At 46.8% G+C, this 25,561-nt stretch overlaps 1 protein-coding gene across 4 annotated transcripts in view; it reads left to right on the forward strand.

Annotated features, from left to right (window-relative positions):
- TTK (TTK protein kinase) overlaps positions 1–25,561 on the forward strand; it is an 894,856-nt gene that overhangs the window by 470,729 nt on the left and 398,566 nt on the right. For all 4 annotated transcript variants that reach the window (XM_078648117.1, XM_078648119.1, XM_078648116.1 and 1 more), the window contains exon 17: positions 19,440–19,564. In XM_078648117.1, coding sequence (XP_078504243.1) covers positions 19,440–19,564 — 125 coding nt within the window. The remainder of the gene's footprint in view (positions 1–19,439; positions 19,565–25,561) is intronic.

Here is a 25,561-nt window from a genome sequence, read left to right on the forward strand (position 1 = left end):
CCACCTTGGAACCCAGTCCTCCCTCACCCTCCCATTCTCCGCCCACACCGACATTCCCAACTTGCCGGGTATGCAGTCCCCCCTCCCCTGTAACAACTCCCAACAATCTACAAAGTCCTCCCTCTCACTAGAGGACAGTTTGGGGGGGTATGCCCTCGTATGCGGAGACGCCAGGGACTCACGACCCGCCATCTCTCCTCCTGTATTTCACCCATCCACCCACAGCCCCGCTCAGTGAGCCGGCCGTTACAACGGGACGGAGGTGAGTGTTTCGGCGGCCTACAGGTGTGTAAGAGACAAAAAAAACAAAAACTGCATAGATACATCACCATCTCGGAAGCAGTTACACAGGTCTCATCTAGTCCATTTGTCTGCATAGTGAGTGTCCACCTCAGCACTTAGTCCTGATTTGATGCCGTTGATAGGGATCTGGAGCAACGTCTCTCCTCCGCTTCCCGGGACGCAGCTCAACGATGTCTTTTAAGGTAATCTTCTGCCTGCTGTGGGGTGGTGAAGAAGTGTTGCTTCCCCAGGGGCGTGATCTTTAGTCTCGCCGGGTAGAGCATGGCATACTGGATATTCTGTGCAAGCAGTTTTTTCTTGACTGCAGCATACTTGCGTCTTGCCTCCTAAACAGCCTGCGTAAAGTCCGGAAAGAACGCCAATGTGGTATTTTTTTTCTATCGTACATGTTGCATTTCCCGGGCAAGCCTTAAAACAGTGTCTCTATTTCTGTAATTGAGGAAGCGGGCTATGATCGGCCTAGGCGTAGCCCCTGGTGGTAGTCGCGCAGCCAGCGAGCGGTGTGCTCTTTCAATCGTTAAGTGGGTGGAGAAGGCTTCTCTCCCGAACAGGTCCACGACTAATTTTTCTATGAAGTCCTCCATCCGACCCGTGTTGTTGGATTCCGCCAGTCCTAGGATCCGGACATTGTTCCGGCGAGAACGCGCCTCCAAATCTTCGTTCTTTTCTGCTATCACTTTCAGTAGTTTATCCATTTGAAGCATTTGAGTATTTGCCGCTGCCACCCCATCTTCCAAGTCCGACACTCTAGTTTCGGCGTCTTTGAGCCTGTAATCACATTGCTCTAGCTTGTGTACCACAGAGTCCATCCTTTTTGAAAAACAAAATGCCAGCCCTACACTTCGTTCTTTTTAGTTAATTCAAACCACAAATTAGTGTTATTTCTGGATTTGTTCGGTACAATTTATTCATACCCTTTACTTTTTCATTTATTTGTTAAAGATTTTTTGCATGAGAAAAACACGTAACATATTACACATGTACAAAAATTATAACACTATACATACAACAACATTTCATTCTATACATAATACATTACATATATATTGCACATCTATTTTCCAGCAAATATTTGGTCTTTGCATGGTATTTCGCATATATCATTTAAAGGATAAAGTCACATTCAAAAGGGAGGTGGGATTTAACTAAATGTATTAATCCTTGCTGTAATTAATCCATAGATTACTCCTTTTTTGCCGACGCATTTCGAACTCGTTATTTCAATCTACGAGTTCTCATCAGGGCTTTATCTCTTTTGTTATCTGCAAATTATATGCAAAAGAAGAACATTAGCGCTAGTGTGTTTATGTATCATCCCTTTCATATTACATTACACTGTTTAATTACAGGCGATATACCTTTGGCATATTTAGTAGCAGGTATCCAAGGTTCACTCTGATTCTCTGTCTTGATTGCACTTTCTGAAAAATAGTGATATTCCAGATTTAGTGGATGCTCAAATGCAAGGCCTATGGCCTGACTCTCTCACCACTCGTTTGTCCTACCTTTAATTTTTGGATGTATCTGGCTCGTCTTTGCCGAAGTGTCAATTATCTTGGTTTATTCTTTTATTTTATTTTCAACATGAGCACCGGAGGTGCGCTTGCCTGCGTCTATTAGCTGATGTCTGCAGGGAAAAAAAGTGTGTGTCACAATTCGTACCTAATAAATTATTCGACCACGCCGCGCCCAAAAATACAGGTACAGGTTTACCGCTGTGGGTAGGGCGTCGAATAATTTATTAGGTACGAATTGTGACACACACATTTTTTCCCTGCAGACATCAGCTAATAGACGCAGGCAGGCGCGCCTCCGGTGCTCATGTTGAAAATAAAATAAAAGAATAAACCAAGATAATTGACACTTCGGCAAAGACGAGCCAGATACATCCAAAAATTAAAGGTAGGACAAACGAGTGGTGAGAGAGTCAGGCCATAGGCCTTGCATTTGAGCATCCACTAAATCTGGAATATTGCTATTTTTCAGAAAGTGCAATCAAGACAGAGAAACAGAGTGAAACTTGGATACCTGCTGCTAAATATGCCAGAGGTATATCGCCTGTAATTAAAGAGTGTAATGTAATATGAAAGGGATGATACATAAACCCACTAGCGCTAATGTTCTTCTTTTACATATAATTTGCAGATAACAAAAGAGATAAAGCCCTGATGAGAACTCGTAGATTGAGATAACGAGTTCGAAACGCGTCGGCAAAAAAGGAGTAATCTATGGATTAATTACAGCAAGGATTAATACATTTAGTTAAATACCACCTCCCTTTTGAACGTGACTTTATCCTTTAAATGATATATGCGAAATACCATGCAAAGACCAAATATTTGCTGGAAAATAGATGTGCAATATATATGTAATGTATTATGTATAGAATGAAATGTTGTTGTATGTATAGTGTTATAATTTTTGTACATGTGTAATATGTTAGGTGTTGTTTTTCTCATGCAAAAAATCTTTAACAAATAAATGAAAAAGTAAAGGGTATGAATAAATTGTACCGAACAAATCAAGAAATAACACTGATTTGTGGTTTGAAATAACTAAAAAGAACGAAGTGTAGGGCTGGCATTTTGTTTTTCAAAAAGTATTACATGGTCCAGCTGACCCTACGTCCCAGGACCTACCTCCTTAAGTTTACAGAGTCCATCCTAGCATTCATCGTGTCCATCTTGGCATCGATAGAGGTGAGGCTCTGCAACATACTCATCAGGATTGCCTTCCAGTCTTCATCAGGTGACTCCGTTGGCCCTGCATCGTTGCTTTCAGCTGATTCCCATCTCTGCGGGGGTGAATGGTTCTGTAGCGCGGTGTGTACCCCTGCAGTTTTTAACGCAAGGTATGTCGGCGTCGGTCCGGCCGCAGTGTGGTCTCACAGGGGGAGGCCTTTCCGCTCTCGCATGCTGCTGCCTCCGGTGCGTGTTCCGCTTCTGATTCCCCCCAGCTGCGATCGCGTTTCATTGCTCAGCGTCCGATAATGGCGGGAGAAATTCTCACCAGGCCTAGCTCCGTGTCGCTCCTCCGGTGGGCCTTTCAATCCCCGGCCTCGATTACTGCCTCCTGCCGCCCCTCCGTTCCAGTGTTCCGCTCTCGGGCGGAACTTCCGCGGCTGATATCTTCGGCTAGCAGCGTGCCAGGGAAGTCGGAAACAGTTCTTTGTGGGCAGGACACTTTCCGCTTTCCGACGCGGTGTAACTCGGCAATTAGTGTGCCTCAGGATAGGTATGATGGTTGAAAAAGCGCCCGAACTGGCGAGAGCCTCACTAGTGCGCGGCCATATTGGTCGTGCGGCCTCTAGCGCCCCCTGATTCCTAGGGTTAAGGTCATCCTTTTAGGGCCTTAGTTTCAATGCACCAGTGGTCAGTATCTTGCATTGCTCTGTGTTCCTTGCACGGAAAAAGTTGTGTACAGAACTGACGTCCGCGCGGGCGAGTCTAATTCGCTCCAGCGACATCATCTCGGCGACTAAAACGCCCACGACGTACGCGGAGCCGTATGAAGATGCCTACAGACGCGCAGAGGTACTGCTGACGAAAACGTTCCGGATCCAGTCTGACGCCTGCGGATATTCTAAGGTAAGAAATCCATCCCTAACAAATGTCTCTTACAGATATATCGTTACACAAGTAACTAACTTGTGCAACAGAGCCAAAGTCATCCTTGTGGCGCTGGACTGTGCTCACCGATTTTGGTATCCCGAGTTGTTGTTCATGGCAGTCGGTCATCGGTTCAGGCTGCCCCTTCGGTAGTATCTTCTGTTGCAGCAGCGGGGGAGGTTTCTCCACCCGAACCTGTCAACATTGCCTTCTCGCGTGGAGATTGAGCGGGGAAAGTTGACAGCCTTCCACTTCCACCCAGAGTCTCTGATGTTATTTTGTCATCTAGGTGTCTGTCCACCAAAACGTTATATTCCTGCTGTTAGGGCAAGTTTGTGGCATGGTGTGCATAAAGGCAGATTAACCCCCCTTTCTGCTCCTTTCTCAGGTTCTTCGTTTTATTTCTTCTCTTGCCCAGCATGGCTCTGCTTTGGGCATCTTAAAGGTTTATCTTTCTGCAATTTCAGCCTTTTTGCCGTTGCCTGACCAGCCTTCCCTTTTCAAATCCCCTATTGTACATAGGTTGTTGTAATGTTTGTAATATGTTTTCACTTTCTCCCTTTATCTTGCCTCAGTGGGACCTTAATCTCTTCCTGATGTTCTTGATGTGCGCTCCCTTTGAGCCCTTGCACAACTGTCCTCTCAGACTCCTTACCATCAAGACTTCTTTGCTGGTGACCATAACATCTGCCCGAAGGGTCAGTGAGCTTCATGGCTTTGTCACTCAAGCTTCCATACCTGAATATCTAAACCAGACAAACTGGTTCTACCACTTAGAGCTTCCTTTCTTCTGAAGGTTGCCACTTCCTTTCATGTAGGCCAGTCCATCACTGTGGCCTACTTTTTGCGCTCTGCCACATCCTTCTATGGAGTAGGAAAAAATGCCTTGACTGTACCCAAAAAGAGGGCTGTCGTTCTACCTTGACCGCATGGGAGTCCCAGGTGGACAACCAACTTTTTGTGGGGTATGTTGAGAGACGAAGGGAAAGGCTGTACAGAAGCGGACAATCTCATAATGGATTGTGCTTGACTTTAAAATATGCTACGCTTCGTCCAAGAAGCAACCCTCAGAGTGTTTGCGTGCTTATTCCACCAGAGCTAAGGCTACGACCACTGCGTTAGCTTGCGGAGTCCCAGTCCTGGAGACCTGCCAGGCAGCAACGTGGGCCTCTCCGCACATGTTCTTAAAACACTACTGCCTGACCAGCCATGTCTGGCAGGACAAGCACTTTGCCTGTTGGGTCCTGCAGGAATTTTTTGTGTGACATTGTTTCACAGACCCACTTCCGGTGAGGTATTACGTGGGTATCTATTATAAGGTAAGGAATCTGTGGCTTGTAGTCTCTTTCAGATGAACAGGTTACTTAACTTCAGTAACGCCTTACCGGGTTAGAGATTCTCTCTAGCCACAAATTCCTTACAGACCCACTCATCTTCCCCGTTCTGCAAACAGATTTCTTGGGACAGGGCTTTCCCCTTTCAGAGCGCTAGGTTCTGTAGCAAGGGATCTCTGTGTATAGTCATAATCTAGTGAATAGTCCCTCCCATGTGCGTTGACCCCGGAGCAATCAAAAATAATCTCTTAAATTGTCCTCAATGCAGTCCTGCATAGACACTTCAGAGAAAATTAAAGACAATAATGCAGCCTATACCTGCAAGGCTACACTGTCCAGGACTTAAACTAGAAATGCAAAGGATAATCCACCAACATCACACTTAACACAGTCTGCTAAGTTTCACTCCTAGAGAAACTTTACCTTCACAAAATCCTTGGAATGACAGAGAGGAAGGGATGGACAGACAAGCCCCCATAGGCTGCCATTATGCGTCTTGAAAAGGGATACTGTGCCTTTAAGGAACTCTCCAGAGACCCTCGGTATCCCATGATGCACAGCACCCTCCTTTTACTTTCAGTTCTTTTTGAAGGTGTATAAAGAAAGGCCTGTAGCATACATTACAGTACCAATTTCTCCACCGGGGAGGAGGGCGGGCGCTTATGACTATAACAGAGATACCCCTACTACAGAACTGGAGTTACAGGTAAGAAACTACTCCTTCTGTAGCAGCGGATCTCTGTTGGGATGTGCTTGCCATTCTATTCACTAGATTATGACTATACACAATCTAACCGGCGGTGGGGAAAAAGACAACACCACTACTGTGCCAACAGATTTCTTAACGAAGCCTGCCCAACCTGAGCATCTGCTCTGGCATCAGAGTCCTGACAGTAATGCTTAGCAAAGGTATGGACCGACTTCCAAATGGCAGCCCTGCAGATCTCTGCAATGGGAACATTACGAAGCAAAGCCATTGTAGCCACTTTGCCCCTGGTGGAATGAGCCTTAGGCTTACCTCTTAAGGTCTTATTAGCCTTCTGGTAACATAACTGGATACAGGACACAATCCACCTAGCGATCAATCAATCAAGAAATTTATAGAGCGCACTACTCACCCGCGAGGGTCCCAAGGCGCTTGGAAGGGGGGGGGGGGGAGGTCAGCTACTGCTCGAAGAGCCAGGTCTTGAGGTGCTTCCTGAAGGCGAGATGGTCTTGGGTCAGTCGTAGGTGGGTTGGGAGGGTGTTCCACGTCTTGGCCGCTAGGTAGGTGAAGGATCTTCCTCCGGTGGTGGTTCTGCGGATCCGTGGAACGGTGGCGAGGGCGCGGCTGGTGGAGCGGAGCTGGCGGGTGGGTGTGTAGAATGAGAGGCGGTTGTTGAGGTATTCGGGACCCGTGTTGTGGAGAGCTTTGTGTGCGTGGGTGAGGAGTCTGAACGTTATCCTCTTGCTGACGGGGAGCCAGTGTAGGTCTCTCAGGTGGGTGGAGATGTGGCTGTGTCGGGGGATGTCCAGGACGAGTCGTGCGGATGCGTTTTGTATGCGCTGGAGTCTTTTCTGAAGTTTGGCAGTGGTCCCAGCATAGAGAGCGTTCCCGTAGTCCAGCCGGCTGGTGACGAGGGCCTGGGTGACCGACTTCCTGGTTCCAGTGGGGATCCAGCGGAAGATCTTTCGGAGCATGCAGAGGGTGTTGAAGCAGGAGGAGGCGACGGCGTTGACTTGCCTTGTCATCGTGAGGGAGGAGTCGAGGATGAAACCCAGGTTGTGTGCGTGGTCTGTGGGCTTGAGGGGGGGGGGTGCCCAGAGCCGGGAGCTACCAGGAGTCGACCCAGGCGGAGATGGACGGGCCGAGGATTTGGACTTCCGTCTTGTCTGAGTTCAGTTTCAGCCGGCTGAGCTTCATCCATTCTGCAACGTCTTTCATTCCTTCCTGGAAGCTGGCCTTGGCTGTGGTGGGGTCGTTGGTGAGGGAGAGAATTAGTTTGGTATCGTCGGCGTAGGAGATGATGTTGAGGTTGTGCTTGCGTGCGATGGCTGCGAGGGGGCTCATGTAGACATTGAAGAGGGTGGGGCTGAGTGAGGAGCCTTGGGGTACGCTGCAGATGATCTTGGTGGCTGTTTCGCGGAAGGGCGGGAAACGGACTCTTTAGGTTCTGTCGGAGAGGAAGGAGGTGATCCATTCCAGCGCCTTTCCTTGGATTCCGGCGTGGTGGAGACGGGTTGTCAGGGTGCGGTGGCAGACCGTGTCGAAAGCAGCCGATAGGTCGAGGAGGATGAGGGCGGCGGTTTCCCCTTTGTCCAGCAGGGTCCTGATGTCGTCGGTGGCTGCGATGAGGGCGGTCTCGGTGCTGTGGTTCGCTCGGAATCTGGACTGTGATGGGTCGAGGGAGCCGTTCGTCTCGAGGAAGGCGGTCAGCTGCTTGTTGACGGTTTTCTCGATGACTTTTGCGGGGAAGGGGAGGAGCGAGGTGGGGCGGAAGTTCTTGAGGTCGGTGGGGTCTCCGGTGGGTTTCTTCAGGAGGGCGTTGATCTCTGTGTGCTTCTAGCTCTCCGGAAAGGTGGCGGATGCGAGGGAGTTGTTGATGATGTCTCGGAGTTTGGGTGCGATGATGGAGTCCGCTTTGTTGAAGATGTGGTGCGGACAGGGGTCGGTTGGGGAGCCGGAGTGGATGGTGTTCATCGTGTGGGTGGTGTCTTCCGTGCTGACGGGGGTCCAGGTGCGGAGGGTGATGGTGGGGGGGTGCTGGTTCGGTGGTAGGGTCTGTGGTCGGAGGGCCAAAGCTGTTGTGTATATCGGCGATCTTGCGATGGAAGAACGTGGCGAGGGAGTTGCAGAGGGCTTGTGATGGCGTGATGGCGTTGTTGCTGGCATTAGGGTTGCAGAGCTCTTTCACGATGGTGAAGAGTTCCTTGCTGTTGTGGGCGTTGTTGTCCAGCCGTTCTTTGAAGGGTGACTGTTTGGTGGAGCGGATCAGCTGGTGGTGTCCGCGGATGGCGTTCTTTAGGGATGTCATGTTTTCCGCTGATTGGTCGTGGCGCCAGGCTTTCTCGAGGGCACGGCAGGACTTCTTGGAGTCTTTGAGATCGTTGGTGAACCAAGAGGCTTTTTTGCTGTCAGGGTTGCTTGGGGGTTTTTCAGTGGTGCGAGGGCATTGGCGCAGTCAGTGATCCACTGTGTGAGGTTGCGGGCTGCTTCGTTGGGGTCCGTGGAATTGGTGGGTGGGTTTTGGCTCAGGGAGGTGGTGAGCTGGTCGGTGGTGATCTTGCGCCAGCATCTTAGGGGGGTTTGTTGCGGTCGGCGGTGGGTAGTTGTTTTCCTGAAGTTGAAATGGACGCAGCTGTGATCGGTCCAGTGGAGTTCAGTAGCGTGGTTGAAGGAGACGTGGTTGCTGGAGGAGAAGACTGGGTCGAGCGTGTGGCCGGCTCGGTGGGTGGGGGTGTTGACCAGTTGCTTGAGTCCGAGGTTGGCGAGGTTGTCTAGCAGGGAGGTGGTGGTGTTGTCCTTGTTGTTCTCCAGGTGGAAGTTGAGGTCCCCTAGGAGGATTTAGTCGGAGGAGGCGAGAGCGAGCGGGCTGATGAAGTCTGCGATGGCTTCGCTGAAGAGGGTGCGTGGTCCTGGGGGTCTGTGGATGAGGGTACCTCTGAGGGTGGTCTTGGGGTCGGTGTGTATCTTGAAGTGGAGGTGCTCGGTGGTGGTGATGGCGTCGTTGTTGTCGGTCGTGATAAGAATGGTGCTTCTGTGGACAATGGCGATGCCTCCTCCAGCTTGGTTGACGCGGTCCTTCCGGATGATCTTGTAGTCGTCCGGGATGGCTATGGCGATGTCCGGGGCTGAGGAGGCGTTCATCCAGGTTTCCGCGAGGAAGAGGACATCCGGCGCTGTGGATTCAAGGAGGTTCCAGTGTTCGATGGCATGTTTGTGGACGGAGCGGGTGTTGAGCAGGATGCACTTGAGGTGGTTGTTGCTGGTGCCTGGCCTGGCGGGTGCGGTGTTGGTCCGGAGGCAGGTGAACATGCAGGTGAACGCTCCGTGGGTGCGTTTCGGGGTGGCTCGGTAGCAGGTTGGCTGTCGGCTGGTGTTGAGTGCGAGGAGGGTGGTGGCGTCGTACCTCCGTCGGGTGGGCTGGATCAGGCGGGGTTCTGGTGCTGGGCGCGGTCCAGGCGTGGACGGGCGCGGACGGGCTTGCCTTTGGTGCGCTTTCGGCACACAATAGGCGTGCCCGCTGCGCGCGTCCTTTGCGCGCGCTCGAAGCGATGGATTGCTTCGAGGTAGCAAGACCAGTCCTGACCGACCCATAGTTGACAAACAGTTGGTCTGACCTACGAATATCCTTGGTCTTATCCAGATAGAATTTCAATACCCTTCTCACACCCAGGGAATGAAGAGATCTTTCCGCTGGAGTAAGAGGATTCTGGAAAAACGTAGGTAAAGTTATAGTCTGATTAACAAGCAAATCAGAGATCACCTTAGCAAGGAACTTAGGGTGAGTACGCAACACAACCTTAGCCGCATGAAAAACAATATAAGGTTCTTGACAACACAATGCCTGAATCTCTCACCCTTCGGCTCATTCCACCAGGGGCAAAGCGGCTACAACGGCTTTGCTTCGTAATGTTCCCATTGCAGAGATCTGCAGGGCTGCCACTTGGAAGTCGGTCCATACCTTTGCTAAGCATTACTTTCTGGACTCTGATGCCAGAGCAGATGCTCAGGTTGAGCAGGCTTTGTTAAGAAATCTGTTTGCACAGTAGTGGTGTTGTCATTTTCTCCACTGCCGGTTAGATTGTGTATAGTCATAATCTAGTGAATAGAATGGCAAGCCCATCCCAACAGAGATCCCCTGCTACAGAAGGAGTAGTTTCTTACCTGTAACTCCAGTTCTGTAGTAGGGGTATCTCTGTTATAGTTTTAAGCGCCCACCCTCCTCCCCGGTGTAGAAAATGGTACTGTAATGTATACTACAGGCCTTTCTTTATACACCTTCAAAAAGAACTGAAAGTAAAAGGAGTTAGCTGTGCATCATGGGATACCGAGGGTCTCTGGAGAGTTCCTTAAAGGCACGGTATCCCTTTTCAAGACACATAATGGCAGCCTATGGAGGCTTGTCTGTTCATCTCTTCCTATCTATCATTCCAAGGATTTTGTGAAGGGGAAGTTTCTCTATGGGTGAAACTAGCAGACTGTGTTAAGTGTGATGTTGGTGGATTATCCTTTGCTTTTCTAGTTGAAGTACTGGACAGTGTAGTCTTGCAGGTATAGGCTGCATTATTGTCTTTAATTTTCTCTTAAATGTCTATGCAGGACTGCACTGAGGACAACTTAAGAGATTATTTTTGATTGCTCCGGGGTCCATGCACATGGGCGGGACTATTCACTAGATTATGACTATAACAGAGATACCCCTACTACAGAACTGGAGTTACAGGTAAGAAACTACTCCTTTCCACACATGTGATCGGTGTTCTTCGTGGCTCCGTGCTTCTGGCGTAGAAAGCTGCAAAAAGTTACTATCATCGGTGTGCTGGGGTGGCAGCTATATAGGCGCCTCACATGTCACTTTGGTGCAGACAATGCCAAGCAGAGCCAATCAGCGCCATCTACTGGCGCACAGGGGTACTGTGCATTAGAATTTTCCAGATCCAATCTGACACCTGGGGATAATTTTAAGGTAAGGAATATGCGGCTAAATAGTCTCTACCAGATGTGTCATGGTTCTGGTGAGTGAGGGCAGGAGTTTGGGTGTATTGTGGTCTCGACTGGTGTAAGGACCACAAGGATCCTTTACAGATGTGATCCTTGACCTCAGGAGCTCTTAGGGAATTTCCTCCTTTGTCATCCGCTGTCTTTGGTTAGGTGAAAGTTTAAATTCTGCATCAAATCAGGAGTATTGCAAAATAGTGGTGCCTCAGCTTAGCACCGGTAAGGTTTTCTTCCTGTAGGATTATCTCTGTGTGGGTTATCCTGCAGCAGGAAATTACCTGCCATCTTCCTGACTCTCTACAAGTTCAAGGTCTAACGGTAGAAGGATGTGTGTAGGGCAACAAAAATGATGATTTGAAGTTTTTCGCTTCGCTTTTTGTTGCGAGTGGAGTAGCGGTCTGTTGTACGCCTTTCCGTCTTTACCACTTCTGCCCAAAGTGCTGAAGAAGATTCGGCGCAACCGGGCCCAAGTCATCCTTGTGGCTCCGGATTGGGCACAAAGATACTGGTATCCCGAGCTACTCAGCATGGCGATAGATCCCCCATCCGACTGCCTCTTCGGGAGGATCTTCTGTCGCAGCAGCAGAGGGCGGGCCTCCACCTGAACCTGTCCAGCCTCCACCTCCATGCGTGGAGATTGAGCGGCGACAGTTGACCACTTTCGATCTTCCTCCCGAAGTCTGTGATGTCATTCTGGCAGCCAAGCATCCCTCCACTAGGACGGTATATGCCTGCAGGTGGAACAAATTTGTGGCATGGTGCACAGCAAAGGCTGTAGATCCCCTCTCTGCTCCTCTTTCAGAGGTCCTTCTGTTCCTACTATCCTTGGCCCAGCAGGGCTCTGCTCTGGGCACTATCAAAGGTTATCTTTCGGCCTTCTCTGCCTTTCTAAGGCTTCCAGATCAGCCTTCGCTCTTTAAGTCCCCGGTTATTAACTGTTTCCTGAAAGGCATTACACACACTCTCTCTGTGTTGCCCATCAATCTTTTTGGGAAACTGGGCCACTAATTAGTCGCACCTTAATCACCCCCTATCTTCCCAATAGACAACTTCGATCTACTAATGCCTTACTGGCAGTAGTGCCAAAGGTTAAGAGATCCAGAGCAGGAGGTCGCTCTTTCTCCTTGAACGCGGCCAAGTTGTGGAACAGCCTACCTTATCATCTTAGGTCCAACTCAGACCTTACTTCTTTCAGGAAAAATTTAAAAACTTTCCTGTTTAACAAATAAGTTGCTTCTCCTGTACTTGGCCCTATGGGCAACACCTGTTAGTTTTCAGCGCTGGGACGCCTCCGGGCAGCTATTCTGCGCTTTATAAAACCTATTTTCATTTCATTCATTTCATTTCATTTCACACGTTTCCTCCCTTGCCTTTCATAATGCCTCAATGGGACTTAAATCTTGTCTTAACCTATCTAATGTGCGCTCCCTTTGAGCCCCTTCATAACTGACCTTTAGGTCTTCTCACTCTGAAGACTGCTTCCTGGTAGCTATCACCTCTGCCAGAAGAGTGAGTGACCTCAGGCTCTTTCTTCTAAACCTCCTTTCTTTTCTGTTCATCCGGACAAGGTGCTTTTAAGGACCTGTCCTTCTTTCTTGCCAAAGGTTGTCACGCCTATCCACATCGGGCAGACCATCACTTTGCCCATCTTCTTTCCGCTTCCGCATCCTTCAAAAGAGGAAGAGCGGCTCCACCGTCTGGACCCAAAACGTGTGCTTACGTTCTATCTGGAGCGCACACAACAGTTCCGGTGGATGACCAGCTCTTTGTTGGCTACCAAAAATGGTTCGGCCGTGCACAAACGAACCATCTCTCGGTGGGTCGTTCTGTGCATCAAAGCATGTTATTCGTTGGCTAAGAAGGATCCTCCTGTGGGGCTGTGTGCCCAATTCTACCAGGGCAACGGCAGCCACTACTGCCTTGGGACGCAGCGTTCCCTTTCAGGACATTTGTCAGGCAGCTACGTGGGCCTTGCTGCACACGTTTACCAAGCATTATTGCCTTGACAGTCCAGTCCGGAGAGATGGCTTCTTTGGCCGTTCTGTTCTCCTTTAATTTCTGGTGTAATCTTGTTCGCAGACCTACCACTGAAGTTGGTATTGCTGGGGTATTTATTCTAAGGTAAGTAATCTATCACTAACGTTTCTCTTTCAGATGCACAAGTTACTACTTGTGTAACAATATATCTGTAAGAGACATTAGTTAGTGATAGATTCCTTACCGCCCTACCCATCCTCCCCGTTCTGCGAACTGATTTCTAGGGTTAAGGTCATCTCTTTCAGGGCCTTAGTTTCATGATACCAGTGGTCCGTTTCTTGCATGGCTCTGCATTCCTGGCGCGGAAAGTCGTGTACAGAACTGGCGTCAGTGCTCATGAGTGGCGCCTAAGTAGTCTCCGTGACGTCATCTTGGTGCTTACAATGCCAGCGACAGAACCGGAGCAGCACGAAGCCACCTACCGACGCTCAGGGGTACTGCTGACTAAAAACTTGCCGGATCCAGTCTGACGCCAGGTGATAGTCTAAGGTAAGGAATCTATCACTAAGTAATGCCTCTTACAGATATATTGTTACATAAGTAGTAACTTGTGCTTCTAGTATTGCTTCGGAAACATTTGAAAATCTTCCACACCCTGAAGATGCTGAGGAACGAGGATGCAAAGATTTTGTTGAGTTGTGCAGATATGTGCAATTTGCTTTTGATTTTGATTCAGAGGTTCCTAGCGAGGGTGATGGGAATGAATCAGAGGTCAGACAACCACCAGTTGGAGTCCCATGGTGAGGTGTACTTGAAGAAGATCACTATATTCGTAGCATGTGTTTGCTGCAGATACTCATGATATGCACATTCCTGCCATCTAGTTTTGGGCCTGGACTTTACAACTTGTTTTTCTTGAAGAATTTGTTGTTGTTGCTGTGATGTTGAAATTCCACCTCTTCTAGTGAATGCACACACTCGACTGTTCCATTGTTACACTGATTTTTTTCTCCCACTATTGGGCCTGGACAGATTGCGCTGCAGCTCCGTGCAACTATGACCATGATGGAACGGAATCAAACAACAACAGTGTGAAGTGATAGTCAATGAATCTGGCGAACTCTTCGGAACCTCCAACGAGGCGGCTGCCTCGAACATACCTCTTCTCTGTGCTGCTAAGAATGCTTGGCTCCGGGTAAAGGAAGGCACTCAAGTGGCAAATCTATGTTTGTACTTTGACCTTCCTCAAAGGCTAATGAAGATGAGTGAATTCTCCCCCTAGCTCTTCTCTAACTCAGGCAGCACTATTCACTCTACTTTGTCAAGAGGTACTGGAGATTTTCATTCCATTATCCCTCTCACCCAGATAACTCACCAATGTATGGATCCTTTTGATTGTGAGGACTTTCTGTTGTCTATCTCCTTCAACCTACTATGCCAAAGTACTCCTCTGTGCCGCTCACTGTCTCAAGAATATGTGCGGGGAAATAAAGAGGCTTTTTTAGGCTTAATAGTGCCATCCTCACAAAAGGGGCAGTATTAATTCACCCATTGTTATTTATGAAACATTTGGAGGTTGGTCAGGGGTGAAGGAATTTGAAATTGAGGCTAAAATTAAGTTGCTGTGCTTAGCTTGATGCAGAGAGTAACACAAGTATTGTAAACAGTGGTGTGGATGAAAGGTGGCCTCGATTGAATCACAAGTAGGTGCCAACAGTCTGCATCAGTATGCAGTGAAAGGGAGTCAGTTGACTGCTTCCTCCTCATCTGATGTGCATCAGAATCGAGGCTTCCATTAGCAGACCACAGGAATAGAGAGAGTGCAGGCACAGAAAGTCACTTTCAGCAAAGCTCTGCAGTTTAGAAAAGACGACGGATCCAAATTCGGGGCCAGAGCCAACATATTCGCTATCACTACCACTAGAGCCGAAGACGCTGCCAGTGGGATGACATCTAGTAAGGTTTTCTGCAGAGTTGTAAAGACATGATCTAGTTTCAAAGGCATATTGGGCAAACTGAGTGGGTCAGCTAGTGCTTGGCGACTGACCTTCGTCTGAAGTGTGACTGAAGGTCCAAATTTCTCCATTGGGCTGGAAGGCACACACGTTTGCAACATTGGTTCTTTTAAGACTGCTCTATGCTGTTGATTAAAGTATGGCCCAGGAATTCGGGGAGTATTGTTTCAAGAGTCTGAAATGGCTTCGAAGATGGCAGCTTAACTTGGGATCAGGGCCTCTGCTAACTACATGACCTCCCCACTAATGGGAACATCAGGAAGCTGAGAACAATAGTGTGAGAAGCTGGATTAATATATGGTGCTCACTCATGTAAGTGTAGCACCCCGCTCTAATCCAGACAACCCTTGTGGTGATTTTAGTGGTCTTAGACAACCATAGAAAGCTCCCTTAAGTGGTAGCTGTGGAGAGCAGCCTTCAGGCTTAGCCCAGAAGGAGTTGTAAAGCAGCTTGTTTTAACAGTACTTAATCTTATCGTATAGGTTAAGTCAAAAAGAACCACACAGTGTAGTTATACAGAAGAATGTATTAATTATTAACACTCACTAACACAATGTATTCTTTCCTACCCGGAGATGCAACACAATACACACAATACTTTGTCACTAGAATGTGTAAATAGCACAGATTAGACATTGGTCTCCAGGGGTACACCAAACCAAATACTAAAATAGTGGAATGAGATCCACGACCTGTGTCAAGAAGGGACCCAGAGACGTAGAACGTGACTCAAGGAACTTCCCAAGGTGAGTATCTAGGAACCCCGCGGAGGTCGTGTGCAGAGTGGGAGCAGGACAGCGTGCTCAATGTTAGTTAATAGGTAAGTCGCAGTTTCAATTTTAAAAAATGAGGACCTTTCCCAGTGGACCCCGAAGAAACGCTGTAGAAGATGGAAGGCTGGAGAGTCACCCCACCTGTGGATACTGCAGGAACCAGGATACCTACACCAGGGAAGCCAGGTGCATAGGTGTGGAGTGACGTTGGAACCGCCGTAGACCACAATAGAGTACTTCAGAATAGTTGCCGCTGGCGAAGAAGGGGGAAAGTGTCCGGAACCCAAAGGTGGTTGTGAGGTACCTGCAAACAGAGGAGACAGCGTCTATTCCACTTGGGAGTGACCAGAAGGCACAGAAGACTAATTCCCACCAATGTCAGAGTTGCAGTAGAGTTGACTGTGCCCATGAAGTTGCAGCTGTATGGACCAGGCGACGCAAAGGGTGACCAGGAGCCGTGCAAGAGCTGTCCCACATCGGATATCAATAGCCATGGGGTCAGTGTCCGGCAGGGGCATCAACAAGCCTTGGCAACGGCAACCAGCGTAGGTGAAGAAAAAGGTGCGGTGTTGGGACCAGCAAGGTCCAAGTGACTCGCCACATGCAGGTAAGTCAGAGCAGGCCCGGAGCAAGCAGGCGAGCCCACTGGAGCCAAAGAAGACCCTCGAGAGAACCTGCGGGCCGAAGGCACAGGAGGCGCAAGAGGACCTGGAGCAGCTCAAAGGATGCAGGCCCACCTTGCAAAGGATGCAATGCAGGTGAAGATCTTGGTTACAGGAGATACTTGAGGTTGGAGCTTCTTAGAGCCCGAAGATCTCTGCAGGAGTCAACAAGCCTTGGCAACGGCAAGTCAACACTATGCACAGGGGTTCTGTTCCAGCAGTCCCAACAAAAGATACTGGCTTCAATCTTGGTGAGAAGACAGTGCATGCCTTGAAGGAGCTGCAGAACCACCACCTGTGTTGCTGAGCCTTTTGGAATCCGTGGGAGCCCAGGGTCAGCTACGTTGTGGTACCTGCAGATGGAGGCGAGTGACTCCTGCACGCCATTCCTTCGGGTATCCTGGATGTCCACAGGCCCTGTGAAGAACCTGTATGGAGCACAGGCACAGACGTTGCAACAGACTTGCTAGACGAGACCAGGAGCAGCAGTAGTCTTCCCAGTTGCAGTCTCGGTACTCAACGAGAAGTCCAGCAACTTCCAGAGTGCCCAGACGAAGTTGAAATGGTATGTGATAAGAATCTGGTCTCACGACGAATCTAGGGACCCACTGAGAGGTAAGTCCTTAAGTACCCTAAAGAAAGGGTTGGGATGATCCATGGGTCCCTCCCTGAGGAGGGGCTGGAAAGTGGGGAAGGATACTCCCGTGTCCGTTGTCCAGTTTTGCGCCAGAGCGGGAGCCAACGGCTCCCTGAACTGGTTAGGACTGGAGTATGCAAGGATAGCACCAAATGTGCCCTTAAAGCAGTCGGAGTGGCGCTGGCATGTGCCTCCACCCTCTCTGGGAGGTGTTTACACCTCTCTGTGACAGGATACCTATTGTCCTGCCTTCCTTTACTCGAGCTTGGCTCAGCAGCAGGAGGGCACAATTGTGACTTTGGTCGGCAGCATCCATAGTTTGCAGTCCAGGTCTAGATGACTGGTACCGGGACACTAAATGCCTCACAGAGGAGCATTACAGTGCATGGAATCATACCTCCCACACGGTTTACGGTGTGGGAGGTATAATTCCTACATGTTTGATATGAAACATGACAGGGTTTGTTACAGCCAGTTTAGAGATGGTCATCGCATAATGCCGGATGGCCACTGTATGTATCTTTATAGCTGATGCACTTACAGCCCGGGAGAATGGGCTCTGAAGGTTTTATTGGTGTCCTGCTCATGCAGGGGCACCCTCACACTTCGAACCGAGCACCCTGCCTTCAGGATTGCAAGGTCTGCCTTAGGGGTGACGTATAGGTTTTAAGTGCAGTGACCTCCGTTATAAGGAAACTTATATCCGTCGTAAGTGGAACTAGCACCAGCTTACACATGCTGCAATGGCGGGCCTGTATTCACAATTTGAGTGGTTTCTCATGGGTTGCATAATACATGCTGCAGCCCATGGGAGACCTCTGGTGTACCTATGCCCTGGGTACCTTCGTACCATATACTAGGGACTTATCAGGGTACACCAGTAGCCAATCTGGAGTGTACCTAAGTACTCCCTGTATCCAATTTAGAGAAGAAGCACAGAGACTGGGGTCCTGATTTGCAGGATCCCAGTCAGACTAATCAGTAAAACATAATGACACCAGCAAAAAGTGGGGGTGATCATGAAAGCAGATCCTACTTTCCTACAGATAGTTTTTTTCATGTACTTCATCATTCAGTGTATCTGATCAGGACAACCTGGAGTGGAACTGACCTTGTTTCTTGTTTCCGGTCATCAAGTTTGGCATCACTCACCCGGATCGCTTTGGGTGCATCAGGGAATATGTTTGGCTCCCCAGATGGTACAAACAGACATTGTATGGGTCTGTGACCAACATTTTAATTCTGGGCTGCGGCAACAAATGATGCACGGAATTCTGAATGAATCAAACATTGACCCCCAGCCAAGAGATCTGTGTTAAATCCATTGTTGTTTTTCTCACTACCCCACCCCAGTTTGGACCCAGCCATATGCAAACCAGTCTTGACCCTGTTGATCACGGGAACAACCCAACCTGGACTGCCAAGCCGGGTGCCCCTGGACTGGAAACAAGCATCCTGGCACTGGTTTCGGGGGTAACACCCCCTTCAGCCAGGCTAGCTTGAATCCAGTGGCACAGCGAGCAAGGGACCCACGTCCTGGCATACCCATCACACTTAGGGCAAAAAGTGCTGTAGCAACAAATGACGGACATAACGCTGAATGAATCAAATATTCACCCCCAGTCAAGAGATCGGAGTTAAATTCATGGTTTGTTTGCTCACTACGCCACCCCAGTGGCAGGTCTGAGATATGTTTTAATTTGGCACAAGCCATATGCTTTGAAAGTTAGTCTTTGGCGACATCACTGCCATAGAATATTTTATTCTAAATTTGGAGGCGATGTTCAGTTACAATCAAAATGGGTAGGAGCAGAACTCCTGATTGGCGTCCAAAGATGCTGAAGAAAAGAAACAGACATCTGCAGACAGCTAGCCGGGTGGAGCCACGATTAAAAAACGTCGCACCAACTTGGGCGTTCTGGAGCTGTTGCAAGTTTTCCCAGAATCGTTATGCCACCTGGGAGGATTTAAATGTGAGAAATCAGCGGGTAGAAATATCAGTCTGAAAGTACTGCTTATATAAATGTGAAATCAAGTGTCTCCTTATTACAGAAACATGCGCTTTCCCAAGCACCACAACAAGCAGTTTGTCCACAAAGACACCTTCTGTTTCTCAAAATGCCTTACCTCTGCATATCAAAGATAAGTCTAATAGTTTTTTAAAAGTTTTCAATAGTAGATAAAATAAAACAATTGCATTCATAATAAACTGTGCCTTCACTTGTACCTTATTGATCAATCCAAAATGTCAGTCACTCGAGATCACCCAAATCCCAGGTGCTATACTAACGTAAATCCTTGCACAGGCGAAATTGGCTTCCTTTAATTCATGCTACCTATTTGCAACTAAAGTGTTTCTGAATTGTTGTTAATGTGAGTGTGTGAGGGAATCTAGCTCAAATAACACTAATTATGTGTTTCTTTTAAAGGTATTGTTCACAGTGACTTGAAACCAGCAAACTTTCTGATAGTGGATGGTATGCTTAAACTAATAGATTTTGGGATTGCTAATCAGTTGCAACCAGACGTTACCAGCATTGTTAAAGATTCTCAGGTAATGTATTAGCGATATACTATAAAAAAGTAGCTGAATATTGTTGTGTATAATTTGAGTTCTTAAACATCAGTCTATATAACTGACTTTAATGAGACAATTTTTACTAGAACACTTAATATAGTGAAGTAAGTATATAATATTTCTTTAGTGAAAAAACATATCTTTATTTTATGATTTATTGTAGGTTACGGATATTTAAGCTACCTCCAGTTTATGCAGGTTTGTGCCTGCTAGATAACTTTACAAACTTAACAAAAGCTCTGCAGAGCCCAGCATGTAAAGCATCTTTTATGTTCTCATACATTATCTAATCATTATATGTACTGTGTGAAACAGATATGTTGTGCTGGTTATTTTTGTCTAGAAGAAAAACTCTTATCACCTGTAGTGGCTAGACTAAAGGAACCTGCCCATCAAGGCCATTTTTATAGGCTGGATTACGTGTTCCGGGAAACATTGAGACCCTTTCTGTGACTCGTGACTTCTAGACACCATCCATGTTCATTCTACCAGAGCTAAGGCAACATATTTTGTTATCAATCAAATAACTTAACAACATTCACAAACATTAGAATGTTACCATGCACATGTAGGATCCTGCAACACTAACTGCAAAGAAATTCATTTCTGAAGCAAAGAAACGAGCACCAGCTCGGTACAGGCAAACTATTCTTTAATTATTTATTTTTTTACCTTGCATCGAAAAATCAACATGTCAAATTAAAAATACTTGGAATGGTAGTTCTGCTTCAATATTTACCCCTACTCCTTTTTAAAAGACAAAAATGAATGGACAGATTTATACAGCCATATGTAAGAAGCTTAAACTGCACTGTCATTTGAAAGCAGAGTAGAGCCATCACACTCCCAGCATGTAGATCCATGTCAGTTGCCATTTCTGTTTTTTCCACTTGATGAAGAGACCTGAATTGTGGCTCTTTTTTCCAGCTTCCTTTTTGTGGTTAAAATGCGTTTATGCAACATGAACTAGCTTCACTCTGGCTTTACTCATTCTATTTTTGAAAAAGGCTATTTTTCCAGGGGTAAGGAAGATTTTTTCACCCATCCATGATGGCTTGTCACTACTCCCTCCCCCCGCCCAATGTTCTGAGACCGTTTCCTGTCAGAATTTTCTGCTCAGGATAAAAACCTACTAAAGTTAACGATTCTCTGGTGATTGTTTCTTGAAAAAGATGCGTTTTATTTCCAGGGCCTTTTGGGTTCTGGTGAGTGAGAAACTGTTAACCTAGTTCTGTGCTTGGGCATTGCACAGCTGTTGCTTCAGCCTTCCTCGACCTAGTACAGTAAAAGTTCCAATGGGCGCTCCTTCCTCTCTACCTGAGTCCTTTTCATGGTCCTCATTATGGAGTTCATGTTGCTGTGATATCTAAGGTACCTTGACAATGGAGATGTCCCTACTGAGGGTATTGGAGTGACAGAGGCCCTCCTAATGTTAACAACTGTTTGGATGTTACCACCCTTTCTATGCTGGTTTGTTTGCTCCAGACAGGCACAATATCCAGTACAAGTGCTGTGATTATATATTGCACATTGGTGATTCTAGTCATCAGCATTGTGTGGGTCTTTGGTCAAATTACATTCACAACTATTCAAGATGGCCCATCCCTAGGATTCTGTGTTTAGAGGTGGTGCAAAGATAAACATTGAACCTACCTCCCAAATGGTATCAAGCCTCAGGAGCTGTCATGCATGGTGCTGATGTCCACTAAGACAGCTCATTACCTGCCTTCATTATTAATGTTGAATAACCTCACAGCAGGGTCCAGTAGTTGAACTGAAGCCTATATCCATTCATGTGTGACTTCCTTCTAATATCAAGGTTTTGTTTTTTCAGTCATCAAAAAGTTGTATGTATGTGGTTTTTTTGCATATGTTTTTTACTCATCAAAGATGTGTGTGTGTATATATGTATCATTAAAAAAAACAAAGGTTATAGGAACGTTATGGTTAGGTTAAAATTTTGCACACACAAAACCATAGAAATTCACCAGTTCTAGTTTTCTCAAGTAACTTGAACTTGTGCCTTACAGTAACTATAACTTGTGCTCCTGCCATCCACGGTTTTCTCTTCAATAATTTCCCTGCACATGTTGCAATGATATTAAAAGTGATGTTATAGAAGATGTTGTGAGTGATGTAATATGTGAGGTAATTAGCAGTGTATGGTGTGTGCGGCAGTTATAATTACCTTAGGGAACAAGTTATAGTTACTGGAGATCAATAGAACTGCTGAATTTCTATGGTTCTTTGTGTGTAAAATCTGAACCTAACTAGAACATCCCTGTAACCGTAGCTTTTTTTTGTAGTGAATTTGTAAGCTTTTTTTTTTTTTAAAACATCCCTGTAACGTTTATTTTTTTTCAGTTAATTTCTACTTTTATTTAATGCTATTTCCCATCTAAAATGACTTTGTAACCGTTATTTTTTCCCAGTGAACTGCTATGGTTCTTTAATGTTGTTTTCTAACTAGAACTACCCTGTAAAGTGGGTGTGCATTGCTATTAGCACATGGAACTACGTCTCTAGATATTCTAAAGTCTTTTTTTCTTTAATAATTTCAAAACTACTGAACAGATGTACACCAAATTACAAAAAGCATTCCTTCTCGACCAAGATCTAGCTTAATACCAAATTTGGTTTAATTCCGTTCAGCTAATCGGGCTGTAGTCGTCTCTAAAATCCCTATGGGAAATTGCATGGGGAACACACTTTTTGGGACCCCTCCCCCTTTTTTCTTGGTCCCTACTTGATGAATCACACCAAAACATTCCAGACAGCAAATGAAGTGATTGGCATAATAGTTTTGAAACTTTTGTGAAGATTCGTCATATGGCACCAAAGTTATTAGCAAAATTAAAAATGGTTTTCCTATGGAACTGCCTCCCAACTAGAACTACCTACTGGTGACCTCCTTTAGTGTGTGTGTGTGTGTGTGTGTGTGTGTGTGTGTGTGTGTGTATATATATATATAAGCGTCACAGCTGAAGGTGTGTTATTGCTTGGTAAATCTGCAACCAAATACAAGCATTTGCAATGCAATTGGTCTTGCCTTTGGGACCTTATATGTATTTAGCTATGCAACACATTAACCTGGGTGCTGAATCATCTACTGTTTTAACATGGAGGAAAAGTAATCATCAAACTCCGTGACACGCCAGGAATGGGAACACATGGAGAGAAATATTGCCCTTCAGCGGGAAATGGTATAGTCCAAAGCTCTGTTTTTAATATAAAAGCAAGGGCTTCGATGATCATATCACTGAAAATACAAGATTTGAAAAAAATATTGTCTACGCAGGTCTTGTGGAAGACCATTTCTGTGGACTGGAATCTAGAGAATGCTAAAGTGATTCTGGTATTTTCCTGGCATCTTCTGCTCGTTTTCTATCAAGACAGTTAAATAGAATCAGTTGAACAGAAACAAAAGTCCCTAAGCATAAGCAGGCAAGTCCTAGGGCTGATCTCCAGAGCCCACAAAGTACATACACATATAAGTATAGTAAGCGTATACTAAAGTATATACAAGAGGTCTCGAATGCTCGACCTAAAAAGAAAATCCACCAGTTAAGGTATACTACGCAGAGTGCAAACCATAACTCATAGCTCTCCTTTGGTAGACTTTTTTCACTTGTATTTGTCAAAGAGATGTTGAGCATGGGTGAGTGGAGAACAGAATGAAAAAAAAAATAGTCTCACCCTCCCTTTTAACTAATTTTCCCTTGTGTCGATATGTATGAGTCTTGGCTTTCTGAAACTTTGCTGGGGTGTTCAAAATTTTGTAGAGATTCGTCTGACGGTACATAAAAACAGAGGTGTTGGCGATTACCACAACGTCTAGCCCCTGGAATGACCTCCTCTGGCCAAAAGAACTAGGGCCCTCTCCAGAACCAGCGCCGTCTGTGAAAAGCCTGGGCATTCATATAGACGCCAAACTTTCCATGACAAAACACGTCTCTTCAGTTGTCGGTACTTGCGTAGCTCTACTAAGACAACTGCAGAAATTATCACGACTCCTGACCTCGGCCACCCTCAGACGGGCGGTATAAGCTATTATTTTGTCACGTCTGGATTATGGCAACACATTGTATGCTGGCCTCCCCCAACAACTGTTGGCCAGATTACAAATTGTCATGAATGACGCAGCAAGATTAATCTTTCAAAAACCTAGACGGCCACACGTTACACCACTGTTACGTGAGCTCCATTGGCTACCAATTAGGCAGAGATTCATGTTCAAGGGCCTCTGTACCACACATAAAGCCCTCTACGGACAAGCCCCAAAATATATCAAGGAACGCCTAGTCCCCTACGCTCCCAGCAGAACTCTCCGATCAGCAGATGCCACCCTCCTGGTCTGCCCCCACTTGAAACTATCTGCTATCGGAGGGCGAGCTTACTCCAATGCAATTCCCGTGGCCTGGAACAACTTGCCAGTGAACTTGCGCAAGGAACCGAACCTCCTACCCTTCAGGAAGAAGCTTAAAACCGCGCTCTTCCTGGAGGCTTGGGGTATGTCCTAGTAGCTCCCTGCCCCTCCATCGAACCTGTGGGTACACTCTGACAAGCGCTTAGAGACCCCTGGGTGATAATTTCAAAAAGGGGGTGGTGATGGACAGAGTATCTGAGTTAATCAGAACACTCCTACCCAGTCAACAGATCAGGGCTTGATCCATCACCGTTTTTTAGCTCACTGCACCATCCCAGTTCAGAACCTGGCTATATGCAAATTAGTCAGTCCCTGGCCCAGTGCATCATGGGAACAGGGCAGACCAAACTACCAAGCCAATTCTTCACTGGAAAGGAAACAAGCTTCCGGGGACCGGTTTCTGGCAAACCCTTGATGAATGTCTGACTACAGGGCGGTGTTCCCACTCCGGTAAGAAAGATGAGTGGTTACTCTACATAAACCAAAAAAGGCAAAAATGTATTCTTTAATAGTGCTGACTATAGCCAAAGTATTGAACTTTTTAAAAAGCATCCCTAGACTGATCAGGACCCTGAGAAAGGCCAGAGACCCAGTAGGGCTAGGATGATTGGCTGAAACATGTCGGTAGGAGCAGAAGGGGTGTTGGAGAGGTAACTTCTCCCATACACCCAACATTGATTTTTACACTGTCAAGTGGGACCCAGAATAAAATAAGTATAAAGGTTACCACATAGGCAGTTTTACTATCTTCTTTTCTCTGCATTTTTGGGATCCCTCATTTGGAAGACTATATCCATTTTTCTTTATCTTCTCTCTCAAAAAATCAGCACTCCACCCTGAGTGTTGGTCTTCACCAGGGTGTATGAAGCGACCCAATGATGAAGCATGCCACTATTTAGTGGGTGAAGGCAATCTTTAACAAACCTGAGGGCTTGCTTTCAGACTCTGGTTTGTAACTGAGTTTCACCTCTCTCTGTCCTTCTCCCGCTCATGTGAAATCTACTTACATGGAGGGGACATTTTCCAGGTTTCCAGTAGGCTGTTTTTCCACAGCACTGGGCATAGTTCATTCTCTTTTTGTGAGTTTAGCAGTTTTATTCTTGGCCAGTGTTTGATTTGCAGAATGTTATGGTCGAGGCGAGCCTGAAGACAATGACCCCCTACCCAGATAGATGATAAAGATGCACCATAATCCTAAGAGATGAAAGCAGGGATGAAGAACAGCATTAATGTGCATAAACCAGGGTACAACAGTTTTCCCTCTTCTGTATGACACTTGGCACTGTTGGCCTCAAGGCTATCAGATGTCTGTTTGGAGGCTAAAAACTCGCTACCTCTTACCAATACAGAAGCCGCAATAGTGACACTGTCCAAATCCCACTGAACCCCACTTGAAGGGTCTTTATATCAAACGTATTGCTTGTGAAATTTAGATCGCATGATCTTAGGCAAAGTTGATGGACATGGAAAAGACTTTTAACTCTCAACTGGAATTATCTAATAATGGTCCTCCGTGCAATGGGCGTTGGCCTGGAAATGATGGCATG

This window comes from Lissotriton helveticus, chromosome 6 (genome assembly GCF_964261635.1).
Source record: "Lissotriton helveticus chromosome 6, aLisHel1.1, whole genome shotgun sequence".
NCBI lineage: Eukaryota > Metazoa > Chordata > Amphibia > Caudata > Salamandridae > Lissotriton > Lissotriton helveticus.